Source organism: Callospermophilus lateralis, chromosome 18, assembly GCF_048772815.1.
Source record: "Callospermophilus lateralis isolate mCalLat2 chromosome 18, mCalLat2.hap1, whole genome shotgun sequence".
NCBI lineage: Eukaryota > Metazoa > Chordata > Mammalia > Rodentia > Sciuridae > Callospermophilus > Callospermophilus lateralis.
Window position 1 is genome coordinate 51,554,591 of NC_135322.1, and position 24,287 is coordinate 51,578,877.

The 24,287-nt window shown below is 49.5% G+C and overlaps 1 protein-coding gene across 3 annotated transcripts in view; it reads left to right on the forward strand.

The window, feature by feature from the left end:
* Wwp2 (WW domain containing E3 ubiquitin protein ligase 2) overlaps window positions 1-20,787 on the forward strand; it is a 137,533-nt gene extending 116,746 nt beyond the window's left edge. For all 3 annotated transcript variants that reach the window (XM_076838410.1, XM_076838411.1, XM_076838412.1), the window contains 15 exons: window positions 494-668; window positions 7,020-7,074; window positions 10,099-10,180; window positions 10,714-10,842; window positions 11,252-11,327; window positions 11,537-11,608; window positions 11,826-11,914; window positions 13,568-13,727; window positions 15,112-15,245; window positions 15,562-15,702; window positions 16,358-16,478; window positions 16,862-16,966; window positions 18,130-18,226; window positions 18,411-18,483; window positions 18,897-20,787. In XM_076838410.1, the coding sequence (XP_076694525.1) occupies window positions 494-668; window positions 7,020-7,074; window positions 10,099-10,180; window positions 10,714-10,842; window positions 11,252-11,327; window positions 11,537-11,608; window positions 11,826-11,914; window positions 13,568-13,727; window positions 15,112-15,245; window positions 15,562-15,702; window positions 16,358-16,478; window positions 16,862-16,966; window positions 18,130-18,226; window positions 18,411-18,483; window positions 18,897-18,996 (1,609 nt within the window). In that variant the 3' untranslated portion in view covers window positions 18,997-20,787. The remainder of the gene's footprint in view (window positions 1-493; window positions 669-7,019; window positions 7,075-10,098; window positions 10,181-10,713; window positions 10,843-11,251; window positions 11,328-11,536; window positions 11,609-11,825; window positions 11,915-13,567; window positions 13,728-15,111; window positions 15,246-15,561; window positions 15,703-16,357; window positions 16,479-16,861; window positions 16,967-18,129; window positions 18,227-18,410; window positions 18,484-18,896) is intronic.
* The last annotated feature ends 3,500 nt before the right edge of the window (window positions 20,788-24,287 follow it).

Consider the following 24,287-nt stretch of genomic DNA (forward strand, 5'->3'; position numbering starts at 1 on the left):
ATGGCTCAACAGTATTACCCAGGAGCTGGTTTTTCTTCCATTTTTCTGCTCTGCCATCCTCTGAGTCAATTTCAAACTATGTTTGGGTCCAAAATGATGACCATTGGCTCCCAGGACTGTATGCTTCCTCACTCAAAGTTAGATAGACCCAGAGACTATATTTTTCCCCGATACTAGCAAAAGTGCTGAGCTCCATCTTGATTGTTCCAGATTGGATCACATGCCCACTCCCTGTCCAGTTGTTGAACTGTGGTGCTGGGAACAGAATCAGTTTCCCCAGAGCTACAGGGATCCCCAGATGGAAATCAGGAGGCTGCTGGGATAACCACAATCTACCATGATCATCTAAGCCCCATTGACCTCTGAAGGAGGGGCCTGCCTTGCTGTGCATCCAAGCTCCTTTGGTCCCTCCTTGACATCCATCCTGAGATTTTTCTAGAAATTGGTGAGGGTGAGGTAGTCCTTATATTCATTCTAAACTGAATATTTCCAGCTGGGAAAAACGCACAGACCCCCGAGGGCGGTTTTACTATGTGGACCACAACACTCGGACCACCACCTGGCAGCGACCAACAGCTGAATATGTGCGGAACTACGAACAGTGGCAGTCACAGAGGAATCAGCTCCAGGGGGCCATGCAGCACTTCAGCCAGAGATTCCTCTACCAGGTGAGAGGACAGGGGCCTGCTACAAGGGAGGGCAGCCTCCCTGCACTTGAGAATGTACAACCTCACGTGTTCTTTGTAGACCCAAGTGGTGAGCACAGAAGCAATGGCTGGAGACGTCAGTGCTCTGACCCTGGGGATTTTACTCATCACCGTGAGATTCCTCAAATTCCAGTGTTTCTAACTTAGAGACTCCATGTCCAGCCTCTGGTTTAAGAAATAAACATGTCTGAAGCTAAATTCACAGACTTTCTTTCAAGACTGACTTTCTTTTCTTTCCTCTTCATTTCAGTCCATTCTCCCTGACTTGAAACCTGAAAGTCAGTTTTGACTTTGTCCATTCCTCACCTTTCTGAATGGAAGCAGTCACCCAGTTCTTCTTTTTCTACTGCTGATATATATTTTTTTTTTTTTAGATCTTTCTATGTGACAGATTCTCAAGGATGGAGGACCTTTAAAACAAACGATAGCCCAGGGGCCGAACTGGCCCACCACTTTTTTTTTTTTTTTTTCTTTTTGTAATTATAGATGGACAGCATGCCTTTATTTTATTTTTTTATTTTTATGTGGTGCTAGGGATCAAACCCAGTGCCTCACACATGCTAGGTAAGTGCTCTGCCACTGAGCTACAGCCCCAACCCCCCCCACCACTTGGTTTTGATAATAAAGTTTTATTGGGACACAGTCACACCCAGTTTATATGCTGACTGGGGTTGCTTCCATGCTATTACAGTGGAGTTGAGTAGTCATCAGAGATGGAATAGCCCTCTAAGTCTTAAGACATTTATAGAATGACCCTTTACAAACTTTGTAGACCCTAAGTTTAGATCAGTCTCCTAGCTGGGCATGGTGGGTGCACACCTATAATGCCAGTGGCTCCTGAGACTGAGGCAGGAGGATCACAAGTTCAAAGCCAGCCTCAGCCAAAGCGAGGCACTAAGCAACTCAGTGAGACCCTGTCTCTAAATAAAATACAGAATAGGGCTGGGGATGTGGCTCAGTGATCGAGTGCCCCCCGAGTTCAATCTCTAGTATCTCCCCTTCAAAAAAAAAAAAAAAAAAAAAAAACCAGTCTCCTATGTGATGTTAAATCTTTCTTTGTTCCCTCCTGTCCGAGTTGTCAGAGTCGCCTCTGCTGGCATTCCCTTGTCTGTCCTGCCTGTTCCCACCAGAGCAGTCTTCAAAAGCCTTACTCTCATTGCATCACTGTGCTGGCTCAAACCCTCTGTGGTCATTACCCACAGAATAACATTTAAACCTTCTAGTCCAGAATTCATGGTGTGCTGGTCCCAATCATCTAATGGTCTCCTACATTATGCCCTGTAGAAGCCCCCAGCCCCATTTCCTGGAGCCTCCATCTCACTGGAGCCTCCACCAGTGACCTGGAACTGGGAGGAGTCCTGCTACATAGGCTCTCTGCCATGTAGAGAGGTGGATTTCCAAACTGGAGCGCTGATTGTGTTTTCCAGGGCTCCTAGCTCAAGGTCAGGTTCATGGAGGCACAGGATGGATCAGTGTATTGCAGACTGATGGCATTTTGAGCTGGACCAGGACTTTTAATTACCATGTATAACCTTGTTTCTATTTGGAATGAATTTTAATCCTATGATCCATTTCTAAGTTAAATTCTATCCTAGTTAGATGCTTAGAAAATCTTTAATTCTATTTAATTGAATAGCAATCTTTTTTAAAAAAAACAAATTTAAATCACTTTTGCCTTCATTTGTGGCTCTTCCCCGATCATCCAAAGCAGGAGCTCCATCATCAGCCTTAAATCATGGGAACATTTCCCTTGGTGACCTAGTCCCTTTTGTCTATGGGGCCTGATTGCTCATCAGAAAGTGAGGAAACTGAGGAGGACCACAATTTGATGAGCAGAAAGTGAGGTGTTTATCATATGAAGTTGCTTCCAGGGTCCTCCTACAGCTGCTGACGCCCTGGTGGTCTTGCCAAGTGCAGCACTGTTTTTGTCCTTATGCCATGCTGCCCACCCCACAGCATGCCTGGCATCCACTTCTGGCTTATTTCAAAATTGGATGCAATCTCATCACTCTCTGCATTTCAGAGATTGTTCCTCTTGAGCCCGTTCCCGAAAGCTTTGCCTGCCATTTTCTTGGGTGGTCCTGGCTGCAAAACTGGAAAGATCTGGAGCATCTTTCTTCTTTGATCTGTCTGTCATTTGACAAGGATACATCTTGGGGTTTCACATGGTTTTCTCTCCCTGATTGTCCAACTTCTTTAATTAAGAAAAAAAACATTTCCTTTAATGGATACCATACACCAAATAGGTTCCATAGGTTGACTGAAATGTTTGGTGTTCTAGAGGGAGGATTCACAGCTTCTAGTGCTTACAGCCCCTTGGTCTTTATGGAACATTCTTTCTGTTGCCTGCCTCTCATTTTAGTGACATAATTTCAGGCTTATAGAGGTAGAAGTTTGACTTGGAGGGCTTCTTAGAAGTAAAAATTCAATGCAATTTTTTTTCCCTTAATCTAAAACGGTTTTCTCAGCTCAGCTGGGGACATAGGAGGGTTCTGCCTGGGGTTAGGGGTTACCTTTTCTCTGAGAAACAAGGCTTATATTGAAAAATATGGTGGGAATCTGTTTTTGGTCTGCTCTCAATGTCTCTCTGTTGCTTTTTCTCCCCCTCTGGAGTTGGTTTTCCCTTCTTGTTTGCTATGGTGCCATGTCCTGGTTACAAGCAAGAAGGGTTGCTTTCATACAGTTATTTTGGGGTTTGGCCTTGGCCCAGGGTTTGACTCGGAAGACTTAAGAGCTGATACTGTACTGGCGGTTTCCCCTCCTCCTCCTCTTGCTGGACTTAAACTGAGACCTCGTTCTTTGCTGCACTGCAGAGAACATGAAATACTGTTCAAAATGGGAGTCAAGGGAATCCCAGATTGCAGTCTCCTGTCATTCCTTCCTGCTGTCTGCCTCCATGCACACCTTTTTCATGTTCTCTAAGTTGTTGTTCTCCATATTTCTGGCAGGTTTTCCTTCCCTGACTCCTAATGTGCCTGTACTTTTGTTTCACCCTTGCACTTTCCTTTGGTCCCATGTTTGAGTTCCTGCTGTGGTCCATTGAGGATTCTGGCACACATGACTGTGTGCTGTGCCATTGTGCCAGGACCCATTGTGCAGCCTACTGTTTCCAGGGCACCTCTATCTTTATTTCCACTTTGTCCATCTCCCACCTTGTGACTAAAAGAGGAAGCCAAGGTCTGCAGGACTCATACTAATGGTTCTGGGGCTCCTAACATGTGGAATCAAATTGCATTATTCAGAAACTGACAACTTGCTCCTTATTCTGCAGAGAGCCCCTCAGACGGAATTCTCCAGAACCCGTGTTTTGTTCTGAGTTCACTGAGTGCATCCTGCAAAGAAACAACCCTGATGCCTTTCTTCCTCATTGCAACCTTTTACGCCCTTCCCAGAACCTTTCTTGCCCTCGGCTGTGTTTGCTAGACATTCTTTATTTCTGAATTTGTATCTTAAAATATTACTGGGACTTTGTGCCTAGTTCCCAAGAGACTTGAATTCACGTGAGCTGTTTGGCTCGTGGCCTGCACCCCAGATCTGCCAACTCGGGAACATTCCCCGGGAAAATGGTTCAGCTATACTCCTTCTGAGTTCCAGTCATAAAGGATGCTAACCTATCCCTTGGAATTACCTGCACATCCCAGGATCTTTCTTCTGGTAATAATCCTCCTTGCTCTATTTGTGCGTTTTTATGGCTCTGCACCATGTGACACTTTGGGATCCCTTATTTCAGGGAAGTATGCTTAGAAGAGAAGGGGCTGATGGTTGACTCATCGGAGGCATGGGGTTTTTGACTTTTCTGGCCATGATGGCTTCTTTATTTTTTTGTTTCTCCTCAACTTCTAATTACTTCTTTCCTTCAGATTTTCTTTTATTTCAAGTAGTATTAAGTACCTTAGGGAAGAAATATCCAATATAGTCAAGTGCTTTGCTAGTAAAGTCCTAGGAGTAAAGTCCTAGGAGCATGAGCCTCCATTGATTTTGATTTCATGTTATTTGTGCTCATCGATATCTGGTCTTTCTCTTCCCCATCTGTCTGCTCTTCTCTTCCCTTCAAGGTGGGGAGGGCAGCTAGCAGGGCTCTGATACGGTGAGAATGGAAGGATACCAAGGAAACTATGTGAAAATTCAATTGAATGAAAGAGAACCAACGTTTTGTGTGTTGGGATATTAAAAAGAAAGAGAAAAAGACAAGGATCCAGGAAAAGGCTGATAAGCACATGCCTGTAGTTCCACGTGCTCAGGAGACTGAGGTGGGAAGATCACTTGGTCTCAACAGTTCAAGACTAGCCTGGGCACCGCAAGACCAAGTCTCAGAAAAAAAAAAAAAAAGAAAAGAAAAGAAAAAAGCTAGGAGTGGTGGCCTATGCCTCTCCTCTCAGTTACTTGGAAGGCTGAGGCAGGATGATTGCAAGTTTGAGGCCTGTGCATCTTAAGTGAGACCCTGTCTCAAAATAAAAAGTGCTGGGGGTGGAGTTCAGAGGTGGAATGCTCCTGAGTTTGATCCCTAGTACTGTTAAGTGGTTTTCTGCTGTTGTTTTTGTTTTTTAAAGGGCAGGGATAGAGAGGCTCAGGAGTAGAGCACTCGCTTAGCCTATGTGAGGCCCTAGGCTCAATCCTCAGGGACAAAAAAGACAAAAAAAAAAAAAAAAGACTGATAAATACTTTTTATTCCTGGTTCAATGCTGTCAGCAAAGACCTTCTGGTCTGTTGATTTGTAGAGTTAAGCAAAAAATGACTAAGCTCACTGAAGCTCAGTTGGAACCAGGTGGTAGCTGATTTCTCCCCAGAGTTGAAGGAACTTGGATTTGATGAGGTGCTGTGCCCCATCAACCCCAACCCCTCAGCACCCAAACACACACCAAAATGACTGTTGTGAGTTGGGGGGATGCTTTTCAGTAGTTAGATAAATGTGAATTGTGATGGAGATAATTAAGCCCATCCTGGAGGCTGGTGGTAACTGCCCTAAATCCCCTAAATCAATCCCCTAAATCCAGGCCAGCTTTCCCGGCCTTTGTGCAGTATTATTCCATGTGGGAAGGAGACCCTGAGCTGAAAGGGGGCCCTGTCCCATGAAGGAACCTATGGTTTCAAGACTTAAACGTCTTTGTTGGAACTTGCTTGGAAGAGGAGCTTGTGTTGCCACCTTGGAAAGAAAGTTTCTCTGTCCTTTCAGTTGGGGTGGAGGGAGGGCTGCAAAAAGGGGTTCCTTGGCAGGAGAGCTCTACCAATGTTTGCTCAAGCCAACACTGAGCTCCATTCATCCTCCTGCCCGTGTGTGGCTCCATCACCCCAGATGGGGCCAGCCCGGCAGCCTGAAGTCTGCATTTAGAACTTGATCCCCTAATATAACGATTAAATTTTAGTAAGTGAAATAAAAATGCTTCAGGGTAGGGGGAGAATAAGCAGAACAATCCTTGTTTTATTTAACTATGAAAAGTTTTTGACAGCACCCCTCTTGCCCTGGAGGATCTGAGAACCTCCATCCTCTGCAGCCCTTCCCCAGAGACCTCAGAGCAGAATTAGGCTGGGGGTGGGGGCTCTAATGTAAACAGCAACCCTGAAGTCCTGGAGCCGACTCCCCCTCTCTCTCCTGTCACCCTGCCCCCGTCCCCCTCCCCAGACAGGCAGACAGAGAACACTAAGCAACTTCAGGTTCAGGCAGGGAAGAATAAAGGTGCTTTGTGAAGGGGAAGGAAAACATTCCTAGGGGAGGTGAGGGGCTTGGGGCATGAATGTACCCTCAGTCTGGGTGGATGCTGCACACCCAGGAGGCGGTGGGGGCTGGACCTGAGGTAGAGGGAGGAGGGTCCCGCCCCAGCCAGGAAGCTCTGGGCGTGGGCAGGGCTTGTGGGAATGATTTCATTGGAAAGGCCTGCGATATTTTTTCCCCTCCCGTGTGTGGTTCTTGGAGAAAGTTGGAGGTGGTGGTGATTTCAGTCGCCTTGGCCGTCGCGGGCAGGAGCAGAGCAGAGGCCTGGACGAGCTAGCTAGCCGGGCTGCCCTGCCTGGAGCCCTCCTGCCATGCCCGGCTGGTTCCTGCCTCTGCCGCCCTGGCCCGCCTTCCTCTGCACACCTCTTCCTCCCCCTCGCTCACCTTTCCCCAAACTCATTTGGGCTCTCTGTTCAGAGTTCTGGTTTTTTTTAAACAAAGGCTTTCGAGAGGAGCAGATGCCACCTGAGGCTCCCTGCATCCTCTGTGAAGTATTGAAATGTGGAAGTGAGTCATTAGCATTTTTATTTTTATAGATTTATTTATTTTTAACTGGTGACTTTTTTTTAACCTCTGTGTTCTGCTGTGTTTCTTGTGTTTAGTCTTCGAACCCTTCAGTTGACCATGATCCCCTGGGCCCGCTCCCGCCTGGCTGGGGTAAGTACTGAGTTCTTCTGTGCCCTCAGCCCTTGGTATGAGGGCCAGATGCTCTGTCCTCTTCTCCTGCGTGTCTTCTGTCCTTGCTCCCACCCCTCGGTTCCCGTGTCACTTACCTCCAGCACACACTTTGGGGATGCCCAGCCTGAGCCATGACTAGTAATGGAGCTGGCAGCATGGAGGAGAAACCAAGCTCCCATGTGCCTCTGTAGAGTTCACCTGCCACAACTAAAGGAGTGTGACCCTAAGAAAGACATCCCCAAGTAGCTATAGGACTGTTGAGTTTGGGTCCTGAGTTTCTAGGTATCTCTGCTTAGGACTCTATCCTGTCACTGAGATATTTTGACACTGATTTCCAGATGGCCATGTTTTGGGTCTGTAACTCTGACTGGAGGGATAGCCACCTTCATGACCCTTTCTTTGCCTCTGACATGTTGGAAAACTTCAGCCTAATTTTGACTAATAGCAGCCACTTTCTTATTTGTGACACAGCTCTGAAAGAGGCCGTGGGGAAGCAGATTGAGCACGGGCTAGTGGTTCTGAAAGTACAGTGTTGCTAGTTAATAACACCATGCTGGGTTTTCTTGTCATTGCTAGCTCCTCTTACCTCTTCCAAGTCCTGGGTGCAGTTTGCCAAGAATGAGTTAAGGGACGGGTATCCATGCTTTAGGAGAGATTACGGGCTTCACGGCTATTCTAGGAAGGAGTGGCCATGCAAAAAGGGGTCATTAAGGATGGTGAGACTGGCACATTCTGCAGCTCTCTGAACTGGGCAGGGTTTTGTTCAACCCTGCAAGAGCCCCTGAGCCTGAAGAGGGCAGTTTTCACAGGAATCAGCAGGTGTGATCTTTGACTTATTGGTGAGGCCAGCAGAAGACAGTTGTTGCTGGTTGGTGGTGTTCACAGATGGTGTTAAGCTGCATTGGGTACTCTTTCCCACAGAGGTGGGCAGGCGTGTTCTGGGAGGAGGACAATAATAGGATGGGCATCTGCCTAGAGAAGTTCTGTTTTGGGCTGTATCCTCTGGATGCAGACACAGCTGCTCTCTAGTAGTAATTTAAGAGGTGAATCAACTCCCCTGAACCCGCAGGTATCACTTAGCCAATTACCACCATGATCCAAGAGGACCTTCTATCTTTCCAGTGGGAGAGATCAGTTAGTGAGGCTTCCATGTGTTTCTTGATTTCCAGTTTGGGAATCCCTGTGCTCACAGATGATCTGCCTGGCTCCCAGGACCAATGGGTGGTCATTGTTATCTCAGGGATTTGCAGCAAGTCTAGTGTGAGAGGGCAAAGCCTCTTCAGTCCTTGCATAGACAAGGAAAGCCCATCAGCCTAAAGAAGGATCTGTAATACTGTTTGGCAGTGGGTGACCTGGAGCCAGCGTCCTGCATTTGTTTCTGGCTCCGTAGAGGCAGGTGGTACAGCCCAGACAGTGAGTTTATTCTGTAGCAGTTTTGCTAGATGATGGTCACCAGTAAGCCCTCCTAGGTGCTAAGTGGGAAAATATTTGAGATGAGAATAGGGGAGTATTGGTTAGACACTGCTGTTTATAAACAATCGGAAAACAGGACGTAAAGCGTGATGGTTCAGAATGAGAAAAAGAACACTGTGACCAGAGTCCAGGAAACCTTCCTTTGGGCTCCATGTTGGCATCCCCAGGCCTGTGGCAGGGGTTGCTGCCTCCCTAGGGAGGGGAAGAAAAGATAGAGAGAGCAGCCAGGTCAAATAGAGCATCACTGACGGCCAGCCTGCTGGTGTTCCTGCTGCCCTCAGATCCTGGGTTCCTTTCTGCCACTCCAGGGAAGACCCCATGGTGGTCCCCACATGCTCCTCTGGGAGTTGGGACACTGAGGGTTTAGATCCATGTCTGCATCTGGGCAGTTCTGCCCTTGGGCATGTGACAAATGCTCTGGAGACCATTTGATCCTGGATCCAGGTGGAGCTGTGCTCATCGAAGGGCTCACCTCTCATTGCACACAGTGAGGCTGCTCAGTGGGCAGAGGCCCCTGCATAGAGGCAGTGCCAGCCATGATGAACCAGGCCTCAAGCCTGCTAGACAGATCCCCTGGCCTGGTGGTTGGCCTTGGCTTTGGCCCCTTGCAGAGCAGCCATGGAGGAGCCATGGAGGAGCCAGTTCAAAGCAGTAGCTCCTGGATTGAGAGCAGCTTGTCCCTCAGGAACCTCCAGCAAGCCTGCCTTCTGCACTGGTCCCATGCTGTCTGGTAGGGGAGCTCTGCAGTGTTCCAGCCGCCTCCTGTTCTTTCTACCCTATTTTCCCAGCTTTGCTAAGGTGTGATTGACAAATAACGTCTGTATGTATAGAAATCTAGTCGTGTATCAGATAGCAGTAAGGCAGAACGGAGATGGGTTGGGGGCCAAAACTGGGACTAGTGCAGCCTGGTCCTGGGGTGGGGGCTTCAGAAGAAGTTCTGCTTCTTTTCAGTTTTTGGGTTCCCTGTAGCTTCTGGAACTGATTATTGTCGTTTCTTCAATTTCACTCTGTCTTTATAAAAGAGAGAGAGCCATCAGCATCATTTGTTTCTGGGACAGACTCAGGAAAGGAAGGCTCAGAAACTTCCCGAGGAAGGTGACCCCGTTGGAGTTTGGAGCTTTGTTTTCTCCCACCCACTTGGCGCTGGTGGCTTACCCCACCCTCTGGGGCTGGGGGGAGGCTGGCAGGGTGTCCCTACTGCACACAGCTGGATGCAATTATGCCTCTGGTTCCGCCAGGCTGCCCCCCTCAGTGCCGCCACACCACCCCTTCCCTCCGACAAGCCAAACAATTGCAGAGGTTGGAACTGTTATGTATCCCTCCCATCAGCGACAGGGAAAGATTCTCTTTGTCCTTTTTCCCAGAGCCAAGTGTGAGTGAGCCAGGCTTTAGCCAGCTAAAATTCTCCAACAGGTTGACTCCTGGGGCAGAGATTGAGACCCAGCACCCAGACAGGGGAGCTGAGGGAAGGTACTGACTTATGATGTTTGACTCTGATTGTGCTCGCTCTCCTTTCTTCTCCCATGGCAGAGAAGAGACAGGACAATGGACGGGTGTACTACGTGAACCATAACACGCGCACTACCCAGTGGGAGGACCCTCGGACCCAGGGGTGAGGACTGGGTCAGGCCATGCTTCTGTGCAGCTCTAGCATTGGCCAGGGGGTCTGGGACTGCAATGCCGATGTTGGGGGACTTTAGCCATATACAAGTGCCCTGAGACCCCCAGGATATGGTGTCAGCCTAATGAGAGCTGGAAAGTATTTCCTCAGATAGACCTTCCCAGTGGGTGGAGGGTGGCCACTAGCAGGTGCTGCAGTTCTCAGTACTGATTGAGTAGGGTGCTGAGAATTTGATTGAAAAGATATGAAGGAACCTCCAGCTTCCACAAGAAGCAGGGCTGGGCACTTGGTGTCATAGGATTTCTGGTGTCCACTCAGACCAATGCCATCTACCCAGGCTGGTATTTTTGCTTATGTCTTAGGTCTTCACAAGTTGGGTCATGCCAGGTACCTATCTTTGAGGGCACTGTCACGGGCTGTACAGAGCCTGATTGAAACAGAGAAGCACTTGGAGGACCCCAGCCTCCTAAACAGAGGCCCAGGAGGTAGGGCTAGCCTTGCACCCTCTTTTCCTGTGCTTCCAGGATGATCCAGGAACCAGCTCTGCCCCCAGGATGGGAGATGAAGTACACCAGCGAGGGGGTGCGGTACTTTGTGGACCATAATACTCGTACCACCACCTTCAAGGATCCTCGCCCAGGATTTGAGTCTGGGTAAGAACTTTCACAGGCAATAGCAGCATCCTTCAACACAGGCCTCTGTCCTGTTCAGCTGGCTCGGGGAGGCCAGCTCTGGTTCCCATGACCACTGTGCTGCTCACTGCTCTCTAGTGGTCAGTGTTGTTCTCACCTCAAAGGGACGGGAGGAAGGGGCAATCCTATTGGAAGGGGCAATACAAACAGTACCAGTAATATTTCTCTGAAAGCAAGAGGTCTGGCATTGTTTCTAGATATTCTTTTTGACTCTTAGGCGCTCTTAACGGCCGACACTTCCTTTCTCTTTTGCTTTACTGTACTCATCTTTAAATTCACAGAGCATCACCTTTCCCTAGGGCTGACAAAGACAGGTTGTTTATATTTTTGAAAAATCACAAAGATTCTTGAATACCTTTGCTTTTCCCAGGACCAAGCAAGGATCCCCCGGTGCCTACGACCGAAGTTTTCGGTGGAAATATCACCAGTTCCGCTTCCTCTGTCATGTGAGTTCTGGTTCTGGGGCCCCGATGAGGTGGGCTGTTGCAGTCTCTCAGCCAAATTTCCCGGCCCAGCTCAGGCCTTGGAATGCCTCTGTCTTAAGAGAGCAAGCCCGTTCCCATCCTTGGGGAGATGCCTATTTATACAGACAGGAGACCACAGTGAGCAGATACCCCATGGGATTCTGATTTGAAGTTTTTCCTTTTCTTTTCAGTCAAATGCCCTACCCAGTCATGTGAAGATCAGTGTTTCCAGGCAGACACTCTTTGAGGATTCTTTCCAGCAGGTTAGAGAATAATCATGGTGTTGAGATTTGGGGCACGAGCTAACCCTCCTTCTGCTACCCCCTCCTCTGTCGCACGACCTGTTGAGCCCACATTGTGGGGTTTCCAGGCCTGAGCCTTGGGAAGCCTGTCTGTTAGACAGTATGCCTCAGTGTCCCGTCTCCCCCCGACCCCCACACTCCCTTCCCTACTTGCTGGCCAAACGCATTCTCTCTCCAGATCATGAACATGAAACCCTACGACCTGCGCCGCCGCCTCTACATCATAATGCGTGGTGAGGAGGGCCTGGACTATGGAGGCATCGCCAGGTGAGCTCGGGCGCCCTGGAAGAGCGCTGCCTCCCTCTTCCCTGTGGCCAGAAGGCCACCTCCACCTTACATTCATTCTCAAAGCTCTTCTGCATCTTTAGCGGGGGACACTGGAGTGATGTTCTAAATGTCACTCTGGCCAGTCCCAGTAGGTGCTGGAGCAGGGTCAGGCATTAGCCCTTTAGTTACTGGGTCCCAAGAGGCTGGGGCTCCTGGGGACGGGCTCAGGACATGACTCTTGCACCAGCCCCCATGTCATTGTTTCTGTTAACCAGTCCAGCTGTGTCCATGGAATTTGGCCCTAGACTTCCCTTCCTCTCGAGGCGTCCAGGGCAAGTGTCTGAGAGCGCATGGCATGGGAGAGCTGTGTAATCAGAGGTCTTTATCTGTACTCAGCTGCACATCAAGTGTCCAAGGTCAACAAAGTTAAAATGGCTAATGTAACTCTAGAAAGAAGCCAGAGCACTGTCTTACCCTCACCCCAATCCACCTGCAAAGGTCCACAGGCTCTCTGGGAAAGTGCTGCCTTGGACAACAGGGCCCAAGGCTCGACAGAGGAGCATCTTGGCCGCGGACCGCCCGGCTCGCTGACCCTCACGGTGTGGGCTATCTTCTCACTTGGTGTTGGGTTGACTCGCTTCTGGTGCTCTGTTTGCTGGTGGTGTTGCCTTCTGCGCTGACCCTGTGGATGGACTGTTCTTTTCCCGTGGTGACCTTCGTCCCAAGCTCTGCTTGGTGGCTTCTGGTGTGGCTCCCACCCTGTGTGTCTCTCTCTCTGTGTCCTGCCAGTGGTTTTACCCTATGGTAGGTTACGTCATGCTGTTCTACCACAGGGTAGAACCACGGACAGGATACCGGGGCACCCTCTGCATCGGACTCCTCCTCGTCGACCCAGCCACACACAGCCCAGCAGCCAGGGACCAGCCCCTGGGGTGTCCCCCAGCCGGCTTAGTTCAAGCCCAAAAGGACTCTGAATTCTAACTTGAGGCTTGTACATAGGGTGCAAATAAATGCTGAGGCACAGGGTTGCTTCAGATGTATGTAGAAATGTGGGAAAGGGTGTGGTGATGGGGTCGGGGTGAGGGGGCGGTGAAGTGTAAGAGCAAGTAGGAATGAGGTCTGTGACCTGGAGGTAGCATGAATCAGAGTTGTTGTGGTTCAGGACTCGGGGACATGTAACCACTGGTCACCTATGCTGCCTACTCAGGTAGGGTGGTGATTGCTGTCATACAGCACTTTTGCAGAAAAATTGTAATAAATGTGCATGTCTATGATACTTTAACATAGAGCCCTTGTGCAGTGCACAGGCTACATAATTGTGCATGGTATGTCGGGGTGCAGGGAGCCCCTTTGCCATTGGAAGGTCTGGTTGTTGTGAATGAAGTCCTGGAATGTACCACCTGGAGCTGACAGGAATGCACACAGGTTTTCTTGAGCATCGTCTGAAAGTGCTGTTGTCCTGGTTCATACTTGGTCTGAACCAAGCTGGCTCATGGCCCAGCTGATAATATTGCATAGTCTGGGCACTGACTGCGGTGGACTCCACTTCTCAGGACACGGTCTCCAGACTGCCTGAGACACATGGCAGAGTCACAACTGCTGTTCGAGTGCATGGAGGGCTCCATTGTTCCTGTTTTATCTCTTCCCCCACAGAGAGTGGTTTTTCCTTCTGTCCCACGAGGTGCTCAACCCCATGTACTGCTTATTCGAATATGCGGGCAAGAACAACTACTGCCTGCAGATCAACCCCGCCTCTTCCATCAACCCCGACCACCTCACCTACTTCCGCTTCATTGGCAGATTCATCGCCATGGTAAGGGAGCCCCAGGAGTGCCTTCCTCCTCCCCCTTCCCATCCCGGTGGAGCATGCCAAGGTGCCAGGGAAATTCACTTTTCACTGAGACCTCCAGGAAGGCAGCCTCTGAGGAGGCCAGCCCTTAGCCACCCGAGGCAGTACAGGCCCAAGGAGCAGTCCCGTGGTCAGGCGCCCCCACCTGACCTCACCCCTCTTCCTCATAATCTCCTAATCTGAAAATACAAAGAGCTAGAGATAGTTCTGGAGAAATCGGAACTCCGTCAGTGGCACCAGGGGTGGGGTACCAGGGAGTCATTGAAGGATTTCTTGTGTTGATTTGCATAGGTCCCTGGGCCATGGGCTTCACTTACCTTAAGTGAGTCCCCATGGCGGAGGTGGGACAGTGGCTGAGTGGAGTGAATCCGTAACTACCTCCTACTGCCTGTCTCTGGGAGGTGCCACCGTCTGTCCTGAGCAGTGGGTGGGAGTGTTTGGGAGTGTCCCACTGAGACACTGAGTGATTCTGGAAGGGGATTTGGAATTAGCATGGGCTTAGAACAGAGCCACTGTAGACAGGTCATGCCAGGTTAGGTGGCACCCATCCTGGGGCGGGACTCATGATCTGTGTGTATCTATCTAGAAATAGGGGCTCGGTGTGACTGTGGAGAGAGGGTCGTGCCAATTCCCCATAGTGAAAGCATCTTGGGAGAGCCAGCCCTGCTGCCTGCTGGGTAACTTGAGATGCTTCAGAGCTGACTTTCCTTCCTTCTTCCCCTGACTGCCTGAGTGTCTTGCCCCGTTCCCCTCTCTGGAGGACCCAAGGGCCCTCAGGGTTTGTGACTAAATATGGTACTCCCCCTCCTCTGCAAGTTCTTGGCCAAGGTGCTAGGCTCCGGGAGTGGGCACATTCTTCCCAGGTCTAGAGACCTGCCTGGCCCAAAGCTGACGGGACAGACTAGCGAAACCCTAGACTATTACTCACTGCTGGCCGCCAGCTGTCTCCATCTGTGCGTCTGCATTATTTTTGGCCACCTCTGCCACCAGTTCTGAGCACCAGTGAGTCAGGGCTGCCACCTGGAGCTGTTTTGAACAAGTCTTCCCTGAGACCATGGGGCAGGCCACTGCTGGCCTGGGAATAGCCTGGCGTGCCGTGCAGGCAATGAGCTGGCTCCACTTGTCCCTGTGGCCTGTAGGGTGGGACGAGAATCCATCCCAAGGTCCAAATCAGGACAGAGTAGTCCTTATTTCCCGAGCCTTCCCTTTGCCTATGAGGCACCTGGCTGCTCAGGTTCTATCAGGGAGGGGAGGCAGCAGTGGCCTTCGATATGGAACATCTACGAGCTTGCCCTGGGTGCTGTCCTAAGAAGGCCAAACCTCTTTGCCATGTGTCTTCCTTCCTCAGGCCCTGTACCATGGAAAGTTCATCGACACAGGCTTCACTCTCCCATTCTACAAGCGGATGCTCAACAAGAGACCAACCCTGAAAGATCTGGAGTCTATTGACCCTGAATTCTATAACTCCATTGTCTGGATCAAGTAAGCTCCTTGTTTGCCCAGGGCTGAGGGAGGCAGGGCTCTGTCTGGGCAGTGGGTACCCGCAACCTTGAGCTCCTCTGGCAGAAGCCGATGAGCACTTGTCCAGCCCCTCCAAGTGCCTATGGAGATAGAAGCTTCTAGGTCCCCTGTAGGATGGTTCTAGAGTTCTCTCCTTGCATCAGGAAATGTCCTATGCCACAGTTCAGGATTGTAGGCCACCTTGGTGCCCTATGGGCACTAAAAGTGAGAGGTGGGGCTCGACACAGGAAGACCCTGCTAAGATGGACATCTTCCTCCTTGGCCTACTGTGCTCCAGAGAGAACAACCTAGAAGAGTGTGGTCTGGAGCTGTTCTTCATCCAGGACATGGAGATCCTGGGCAAGGTGACAACCCACGAACTGAAGGAAGGTGGCGAGAGCATCCGAGTCACAGAGGAGAATAAGGAAGAGTACATCATGTAAGTCTCAGCCCCAGGGAGGGATGGGGAGGGGTTTGAACTTTGAACCCAGCAGGTTCTCTCATCTCCTGGGTGCCCTCTTCAACCAGGCCTCCACTGGTTGAAGTGGAGCCCTCCTGGGCTCTTGGACACCCCAGGTTGCAGGAACCTCCCAGTCACATCTGCCTTGGTGGGTGGCCTGTGGCTGGTCAGGTGATGATGCCACGAGGGTTGCTGGAGCCCCAGACGCTTGGTTACCTGCTGCTGGTTGCTCTGCTAGGCATGCGGGGGACTTCCCGACTGCAGGGAATTTCTTGGACGATGCTTAGCTCAGATATTGCTCTCTCTCCCCTGATCAGGAAGATGGCTGTGTCCTGTGTTCTTAAATCCATGGTCTCAGTGCTAGTGTGCAAACCTCCTGTATACGACCCTCAGTCCTCTTGGTCTAGTCCTTTAACCTCCCCATTTCCACACACTTGAGTTTCAGCTAGTGGCAGGGGAGAGGGGGACCCTCAGGGTCACCTTGAGGTTTGTGAGGCTGCGCCCAGGCCTTCAGCACACTGATTCTGGTGTTTGACTCTCAGAGCCTTTGTTGCTGCTGTGTCATATGGTCAGATGGGCAGGCTGGGAGCGCATGGGGCCCTGGGCTCCACCAGTGACTGGTCTTTGGCTTTAGGCTGCTGACTGACTGGCGTTTCACGCGGGGTGTGGAAGAGCAGACCAAAGCCTTCCTGGATGGCTTCAATGAGGTGGCCCCCCTGGAGTGGTTGCGCTACTTTGATGAGAAAGAGCTGGAGGTGAGTGTTCAAAGATCTGGAGTCTACTGACCCTGAATTCTACAACTCCATTGTCTGGATCAAGTAAGCCCCTTATTTGCCCAGGGCTGAGGGAGGCAGGGCTCCTGCTCCTTGAGGTGCTCCCTGTGCACCCACAGAAACTCACCAGCACTCTTCAGCAGGACGGAGGCAGCAGGGAAGATGGTTTTTATTGGGGTTCTCTGCCCCCGCCCCCGACACTGGGGCTGGTGTTACCCATGGCATTGAGAGAACCTGCAAAAGTAGCTGGTTGAATAGGCTGGGGACTCTCACCTGCAAGTGAGGAGTGACATGGTGTATGGGCCCCAGGCCTTGCCAGTGGGTAGCGGCTGGCACTGGGGCCACTGACGTCTTCCTGGCTGCAGCTGATGCTGTGCGGCATGCAGGAGATAGACCTAAGCGACTGGCAGAAGAACACCGTCTACCGGCACTACACCAAGAACAGCAAGCAGATCCAGTGGTTCTGGCAGGTGGGTCCTGGCTCCTGTCCTCAGTGGGCCGGGGACAAGGGTTGTGACAGGGAGGGATATTTTAGCAGTCACCCAGAGGAAACAGGACCTGATTAGACCTCAGGCTTAAGGACCCTTTATCTTGGGCACGCTGCTCACCTCCCCCACTTGCAGAAGGGGATGATACACCGCCTCCAGCCAAATGGAGGCTGTTGTGGCTGGACTGGGGCCAGGACATGTGACAAGAGGTTGGCTGTGGTCAGCCTTGTGCTTTGGGGGAGAGTGGGGGAACCTTCATGCAGAAAGTACAGCTGCCATTGGTCATGTGGCAGATGAAATGGGAAGACAGGTGTTAGGCTCCAGAGAAATGGGATGAGCTCGTCATCCTGTATTTAATGACTTCTGTTCTTTATATGTGTGGGTTCCATTATTGTTATGAAGTATAGCAAACCTAAAAAAGAAAAGTGACATATCTTTAGTATATGTATCTGTACGCATGTGCCCACGTGTATATAAATTTTTTGCGGAGGTGAAATTCACATAACATTCAGTTCATTTTAAATATCTATGTATATTTTTTGGTACTGGGGATCCAATCCAGGAGTTCTTTATCAATTTGCTACATTCCAGCCCTTTTTAAAATTGTTTGTTTCTTTCTTTTTTGTTTTTTAAATTTTGAAACAGAGTCTAGCCAAGATGCTAAATCTAGCTGAATGGCTGAGGCTGGCCTCGAATTTAGAATCTTCTTTTCTCAGCCTCCCCAAGTCACTGAGATTACAGGCATGTGCCACCATGCTTGGCTCATTTTAAATATTTTAAGACAAACAATTCAGTGATTTCTAGAACCTTCACAGTGTTGTGCAACTATCACCACTGTCTAGTTCCAGAATACGTTATTTCCCCAAAAAGAAACCTTATACCCTTTAAGCAGTCACTCCCATCTTTAGTCTGTTTTTTAAAGTGGAACTTGGATAGGAAGAGGATGCCTGACCCAAGGTGTCTCATGGACACAATCTCTTAGAGAAGAAACTTTGAGGTTTCCCAGGTTGGTGGCTGTCACCCTGCCCAAGGTGGCTTTGTGTCCTCATCCCCATAGAGGGCCCTGGCTGGGTAAAGCATTGCATGTTAAGGGAATCACAGACCGAGCGGGTCTCTTGATTATGCCTTGGCTTGTGAAATTGAAGGTGGTGAAGGAGATGGACAATGAAAAAAGAATCCGGCTATTACAGTTTGTTACTGGAACCTGCCGCCTGCCTGTTGGGGGATTTGTTGAACTTATCGGTACGTTTTCCATTGCCCTCTTGGTGCCCTGGCTGGGGACAATAGTCACTGGAAGCAAGTCATTGGGAGAGGGAAAAGCTGTGGCCCCCTTGAGCTGGACTGAGCATCTGTGGGTAGAGCTGGAGGGCCCTGCTTTGGGAAGGCTACTTCTGTTGATGCATGGTTGTCTTGCCTTGGATAACAGGGAGCAATGGACCACAGAAGTTCTGCATCGACAAGGTTGGCAAGGAAACTTGGCTGCCCAGAAGCCACACCTGGTGAGCATGCTGGTTGGGTGGAAGCGATGGATCCTCACAGACCAGATGAGCTCCTTCCAGCCCCAAATGTGTGGCAGCTCCAGAGCCTTGACTCTGACATTGGCATGGCCATAGGGGTTTGGGTTGGAGAGGTGGGCTGTGACATAAAATGCCAAGTTCCACACACTGAAACACTTTTGTTCCAGTAGGCAAGAGCTGCTTCCCCAAGTGCCCACTTCTAGTGTTGTTCCCACTGTCCCATTCCCTCTGCTAACTCCTCGAAGGCCTAGGAACCTAGATAGCACTGGGGCCTGGCATGGTGGACCCTCTACCACCCTGCCCTGGGTCTGGCTAACCGGTTCTGCTGGCGTTCAGCCAGGCCTGGGTTGGAGTCCTGGCTACACGGTGCTACATGCTGCTCTCCCTCCCAACAGCTTCAACCGCCTGGACCTCCCACCCTACAAGAGCTACGAACAACTAAAAGAGAAGCTGCTGTATGCCATTGAGGAGACTGAGGGCTTTGGACAGGAGTAACAGGCCACTTCCATGCCCCAGCACACATGTAGTCCTGAGTCCTCCCTGCCTGGAGGCCACAGGCCATGGAGCCCTTGGGAGGCCCCTGTAGATGATGGTCCTGCGTGGAACCACACTGTCGTCATGCTGGTGGCAGAAGAGCCCGACCCTAGGAGGCCCTGCAGCCCCCTCCCTCCTACCCGCTGGTGGTAGTCTGGAATAAAGCCCCTCATCACCTTTGACCCCATCACCCATTGCAAAGTCTGAGGACTGACCTCTGCAAAACTCCCTCCCGCTCCCCTAGGACCATCCTGGGTGTCTGAGTGTGGAGGGAACGCACCCTGCCCTGATGGGCTGCAGCAGAAGCCCAGGCCTCACGGGCTGGTTAGGCAAGGAGGTTGGCTACTCAGGTGGCTGTTCTGCACTGAGAAAGCCAAGGGTCTTTGCCAGCAAAAGAGGTTCTGTCTTAACTAGAACTTTCCAGGGATCTGTATGAAACGTGGTTCTGAGGGAAAGCCTGTGTCAAGGCCATCTTCACCTCACTTCCCTTCCTGGCAGGTTCCAGCCACAGAAAAGCCGCAGGGACTCGGTGCCGGCAGCTCAGGTTGTCTCTGCCTGGCAAACCAAGGATTGGACAAGCTGCCCGCCTGGGTCTCGGAGGGAGGGGGAGGCAGCAAAGTCCCTCAGACTTTTTTGTCCTTTACATAAACTTGAAGCGTTTGTGTGTAGGGTTGCTTTTTGTTTTGTTTTTGATATGCTGCTGTCACTTTCTGTCAAGGAGCTGGTGCCCCAGGTGTCCTGGGGCCTTGAGGCCCCTGTCCCCCTTGGTCCAAGAGTTTCCAGAAGAGCTACTCCTCTCAGGAGCCTGCTTAGCAGTTCCATGAGCTCAGGTGGGCTTGACTCCATGGCTCACACACAGCGTCCAAGTCCCTGAACTTGAAGGAAAGGGTTGGTGTCCTGAGTTCCACCCCCAACGTCACACCTTTGATAGAGACAAGATCCCTTTGCTAGATACAGTCACCCAGCTGGCCCCCAGTGAAGAGTAAATGGGTCTGGACTGTCCCTCCCTGACAGCCCCTGGAGCTCCAGGTGGCCTATTAGTCCCCTGCTTAGAATGAAGCACATTCTGGCCCAGCTGAGTGTGTTCATTCTGCATAGATGTGAGGCTTTATCTGCAGGTGGGAAATGATGCCATTGAAACCCACAGCAGGAGCTCCCAACGCTGGCAGGCCAGACTGCCTCTGCTTTGGGGATTCTGCTTTTGAAATCTGCAGGTGCTTAGGCTCCTCGGGATGCTGCAGGAGGGATGGTGGTGTACTCCCTAGTCCAGGCCCCCAGGGTTCTAGGATGATCCCCCAGCTACAGACCTGCTTTCTGAGTCTCCAGGCAGGCTCTCAGACTGGTCGTGGGAGCCTTCTGAGGACATTCTCCCCTTCCCACATCTCATTCTTCCCCAGCCCGTGGAGGTGCAGCCTGGGTCCACCATGTTGCACGTGCTGATTTGAGTGGCTCAGCTCGCTGCAGCTCAGCCCTTTTCTCCCTTCCAGTCACTTGCAGTACTTCCCAGCGCATGTCACCACGAAGGCTGCTCCGTTGGGTGGGTAGGGATGCAAGCTGCCAGGGAGGTTTGGGAGCATCAGGCTCACGGCTGTTCGTGTGTGTTTGTGTGTGTGCGCGTGCAAACGTGTATATAACTGAAGTGTCTGTGCAGAATGCCCCACGGTAGCACGGGGTTGGTCACTGGGTTGTTTTGTAATGCCCACCCCTGCCTTGGTATTGCCAGTTTCTTGTGCAATAAACAATCAGCAGCTGTGGGTGGTGTCGGTGTGGCTGTCTACAGAATCACTGTCCTTCAGCCAGAGGCCGCTGGGCCCCCAAGGCCTGCCAGGATGGAATGGAAATTCCCCGGCCTTGCTGGTTCTGAGAAGCGTGCATGCTGTTAACTAGGACAGCCTGCTTCTGAGGTGGCCAGCTGGGATCACTGGCCTCAGCCCTCGGTCATGCCTCACTACACCGTTTTGGCAGCCTCAGCCCTCCAGCAGGATGGGGCTGCTTCAGGAAGTTGCTGAGGGAGCAGAGGTCCATTCATGAAATGCTGGGGATGCGCAGGTCCTGGGACGAGTGAGGGACTTCTCATATTGAACTCATCGTCACACATGGGCTTGCTACCCACTTGTTTTTGACACTTGAGGGTTTAAAGGTGGAACAGATCACCACACTGAAGGGTCTTGATACATTTAACATAGAAATGACTTTGTTGTAGACCAGTTGTCCTCATTGTGCCACTTCTCAGGGATGCAGAAATGTCCAGAGTGGGCTCCCTCCCTGGAGTTCATTGGCTGAATTCATTCCCCCCAGCTCCAAAGCCCTTTTTTCTTTTCTGCCTTTTTGGTGCTGGGGATGGAACCTGGCACCTCATGCATGCCCAGCCCATGCTCCATCACTGAGCTAGGTGGCCTGCACTTCCAAAACCATTTTTTCACTTGACAGGGCAACACTGTAATTTGACAAAATTATTGAAGAAAGTCCACGTGTTGTGCAGACATCTCATAGTAAGTTAAATAAGAAATCCTCCCATGGAAATTGTTCTCCCAGGTCTTATCCCAAGAGTAACCGCTATTTGAAGTTGGCTGTGGTCCCTCCAGACTCTTTTTGTGTTCATAGATGTGCACATATAATTTTTAAATATACTCATCGTATCATACATGTTGAGAAACTCTTTTCATTAAAAAGAGATATTAGGGACGCCTTTCTGTGTTGGCCAGTGTAGGTCTACTTAATCTTTCACTGTGTGATGTTCATATCCTACCCCCTATTGCCGTCCCGAGGTGTGGTGAAGCTGTGTGCAGCAGCTTGCTGCTATCTGCACAGCTTTTGTATAGACCCTTGGGCAGGTGACAGTTCTGGAAGCTGAATCATTGATTATGCCCTTTATTTTTGTTTTTAAAATATTAATGTTCAAATTAAAAGATAGGAAGGCTCTTCAGTAAAGGGCCTCCCTCCCTCTTTCGCCACTCTGATCCCCTCCTGGAGGTAACTTGTTGCAGGCTTTTTTTTTTTTTTTTTGTACTGGAGATTGAACTCGGGGGCTCTCAACCACTGAGCCACATCCCCAGCCCTATTTCGTATTTCATTTAGAGACGGGGTCTCACTGAGTTACTTAGTGCCTCTCTTTTTGCTGAGTCTGGCTTTGAACTCCTGATCCACCTTCCTCATGGTGCAGGCTTCTTTTGGATCCCTCTGGATAGATTAAAAGTCCAGGTTCTACCAAATTGCCCTTCAAAAGCATTCTTGCTAGCCGGTTGTGGTGGTACACACCTGTATTCCCGATTCAGGAGGGTGAGGCCGGAGAATTGAAGGTTCAAAGCCAACCTCATCAACTTAGCGAGACCATGTCTCAAAATAAAAAAAAGGGCTGGGGATGTGGCTCAGTGGTTAACTACTTGGGTTCAAACCCTGGTACCAAAAAAACAAAAAACAAAAAAATTAAGCATTCTTGCTTTACCAGCCTCACCATCATCAACAGGGTCTCTTGTCACCTGCTTTGCAAACTGTCCTTTTCCATTTCTAGCTCTGTGCACCTGCCTTTTCACTTTTACACAATCAGGTATTTTAAAAAAAATTTACATTCTATTGTATAATGATAATGAAATCTTCTGTACTTTATCTAAAGGTTTATTTTAAAAGCTGAAAAACAAAGTGTTTCTATTACTAAAATTACATGGATAGTTTACTAAGTAGTATAATGCCATGATTTCTCACACAGCTCTTCCCTTCTAGGTTCATAATTACCTCTATTTGCTTTTATTATGTGCTCTAAAGTGTTGAAAATAAAATTAGGTAGGGAGACTCCAACCCTGATAGAATTAGCCATAGAGACACTATTATTTTGGAAGTGAAGAGCAGGAGGACTGCCTTTGGCGCCCAGATGCCAGGAAGCCTGGATAGGAGGCAAGCCCTCACCAACTCTGGAAAGATTAGTTCTCGCACCATACCACTGCCCTGCTAGATGCTGGAGCTCATGTCACCTTCCTAGGAAAACTTACGCAAAAGATCAATGTGTTTGCATTTAAAGGAGACCTCATGTGTAGTGAACTCTCCTGGTGGTTGGCCAGACTCAGCATCCACAAGGCCCCAACCTCCTCCTAAGGAACCTTGATAATGGGAATTCAGATTCTTAGGGCAGGCTGTAGGGAATGCTCTTAGGTCATGACTTTGGGTATTGACCCATTTTCTGGGGTTGGTCCAGGTAGGTACCATAGTCAAACCCCACTTCCCTATAGTTCGTGCCTATGTAAGGCAGACATCAACCAATGGATTCAGATGGTAGCATGTTTTTTCTTTGACACACTTTCTAATATTTGTAACTTGCACATCATCATGGACCCAGGGTCTAACTTAATCTCAAAGGATTCTAGTGACTCATTTAAAAAATTTTTTTATTGTGATAAAATACAACAAAATTTTATTATATCAACCATCTTTTAGGTGAATACAGTTCGGCGATACTAAATGCATTCAGAATGTGCAGCCATCCCCATCATCCATCTCCTGTGCTTTTTCATCTTATAAAACTGAAATTCTGCATCCATTAAACAATGATTCCCCAGTCCTCCATTCTCCCCAGCAACCAACATTTTATTCTCTACAATTTTGATTACTCTTAACTACCTCATACAAATGAAATCTTAATGTTTTTCGTGTTGCAATTAGCTTATGTCACTTAACATAATGTCCTCAAGGTCAATCCATATTGTAACGTCAGAATTCCCTTTCCCTTTAAAACTGAATAATAATCTGTTGTGTGTATAGACCACATTTTTGCTTATCCATTCTCCTGTAGTTGGTCACTTTGGGGTTGCTTCCGTGTTGTATCTACTGTGAATAATGCTACTATGAATATATCTCTTTGAGACCCTGCTTTCATTCTTTTGGAAATAACCCAGAACTGGAATTGCCGTATTACATGATAAGTCTGTTTTTAATTTTTAAAGGAACTGCCATATTGTTTTCCACAACAGCCCTGCCACTTACATTCCCACCAACAGCGCACAAGTGTTCTTTTTCCCACATCATAGCCAGCATCTGCTATTTTTTTTTTTTTTTAATAGAAACACCCTAATGGGTGTCAGGTAGTATCTCACGTAATTTTGATTTACCTTTGTCTAGTGTTTAGTGGTGTTGACCATCTTATTAACCATTTATCTTCAGAGAAATGTCTACTCGAATTCTTTGTGACCATTGCTTTCTTTTTGATGTTATAATTTGGTTCCTTTCATTGACTCTGCTGGCAACCCTCTGGATATCTTTCC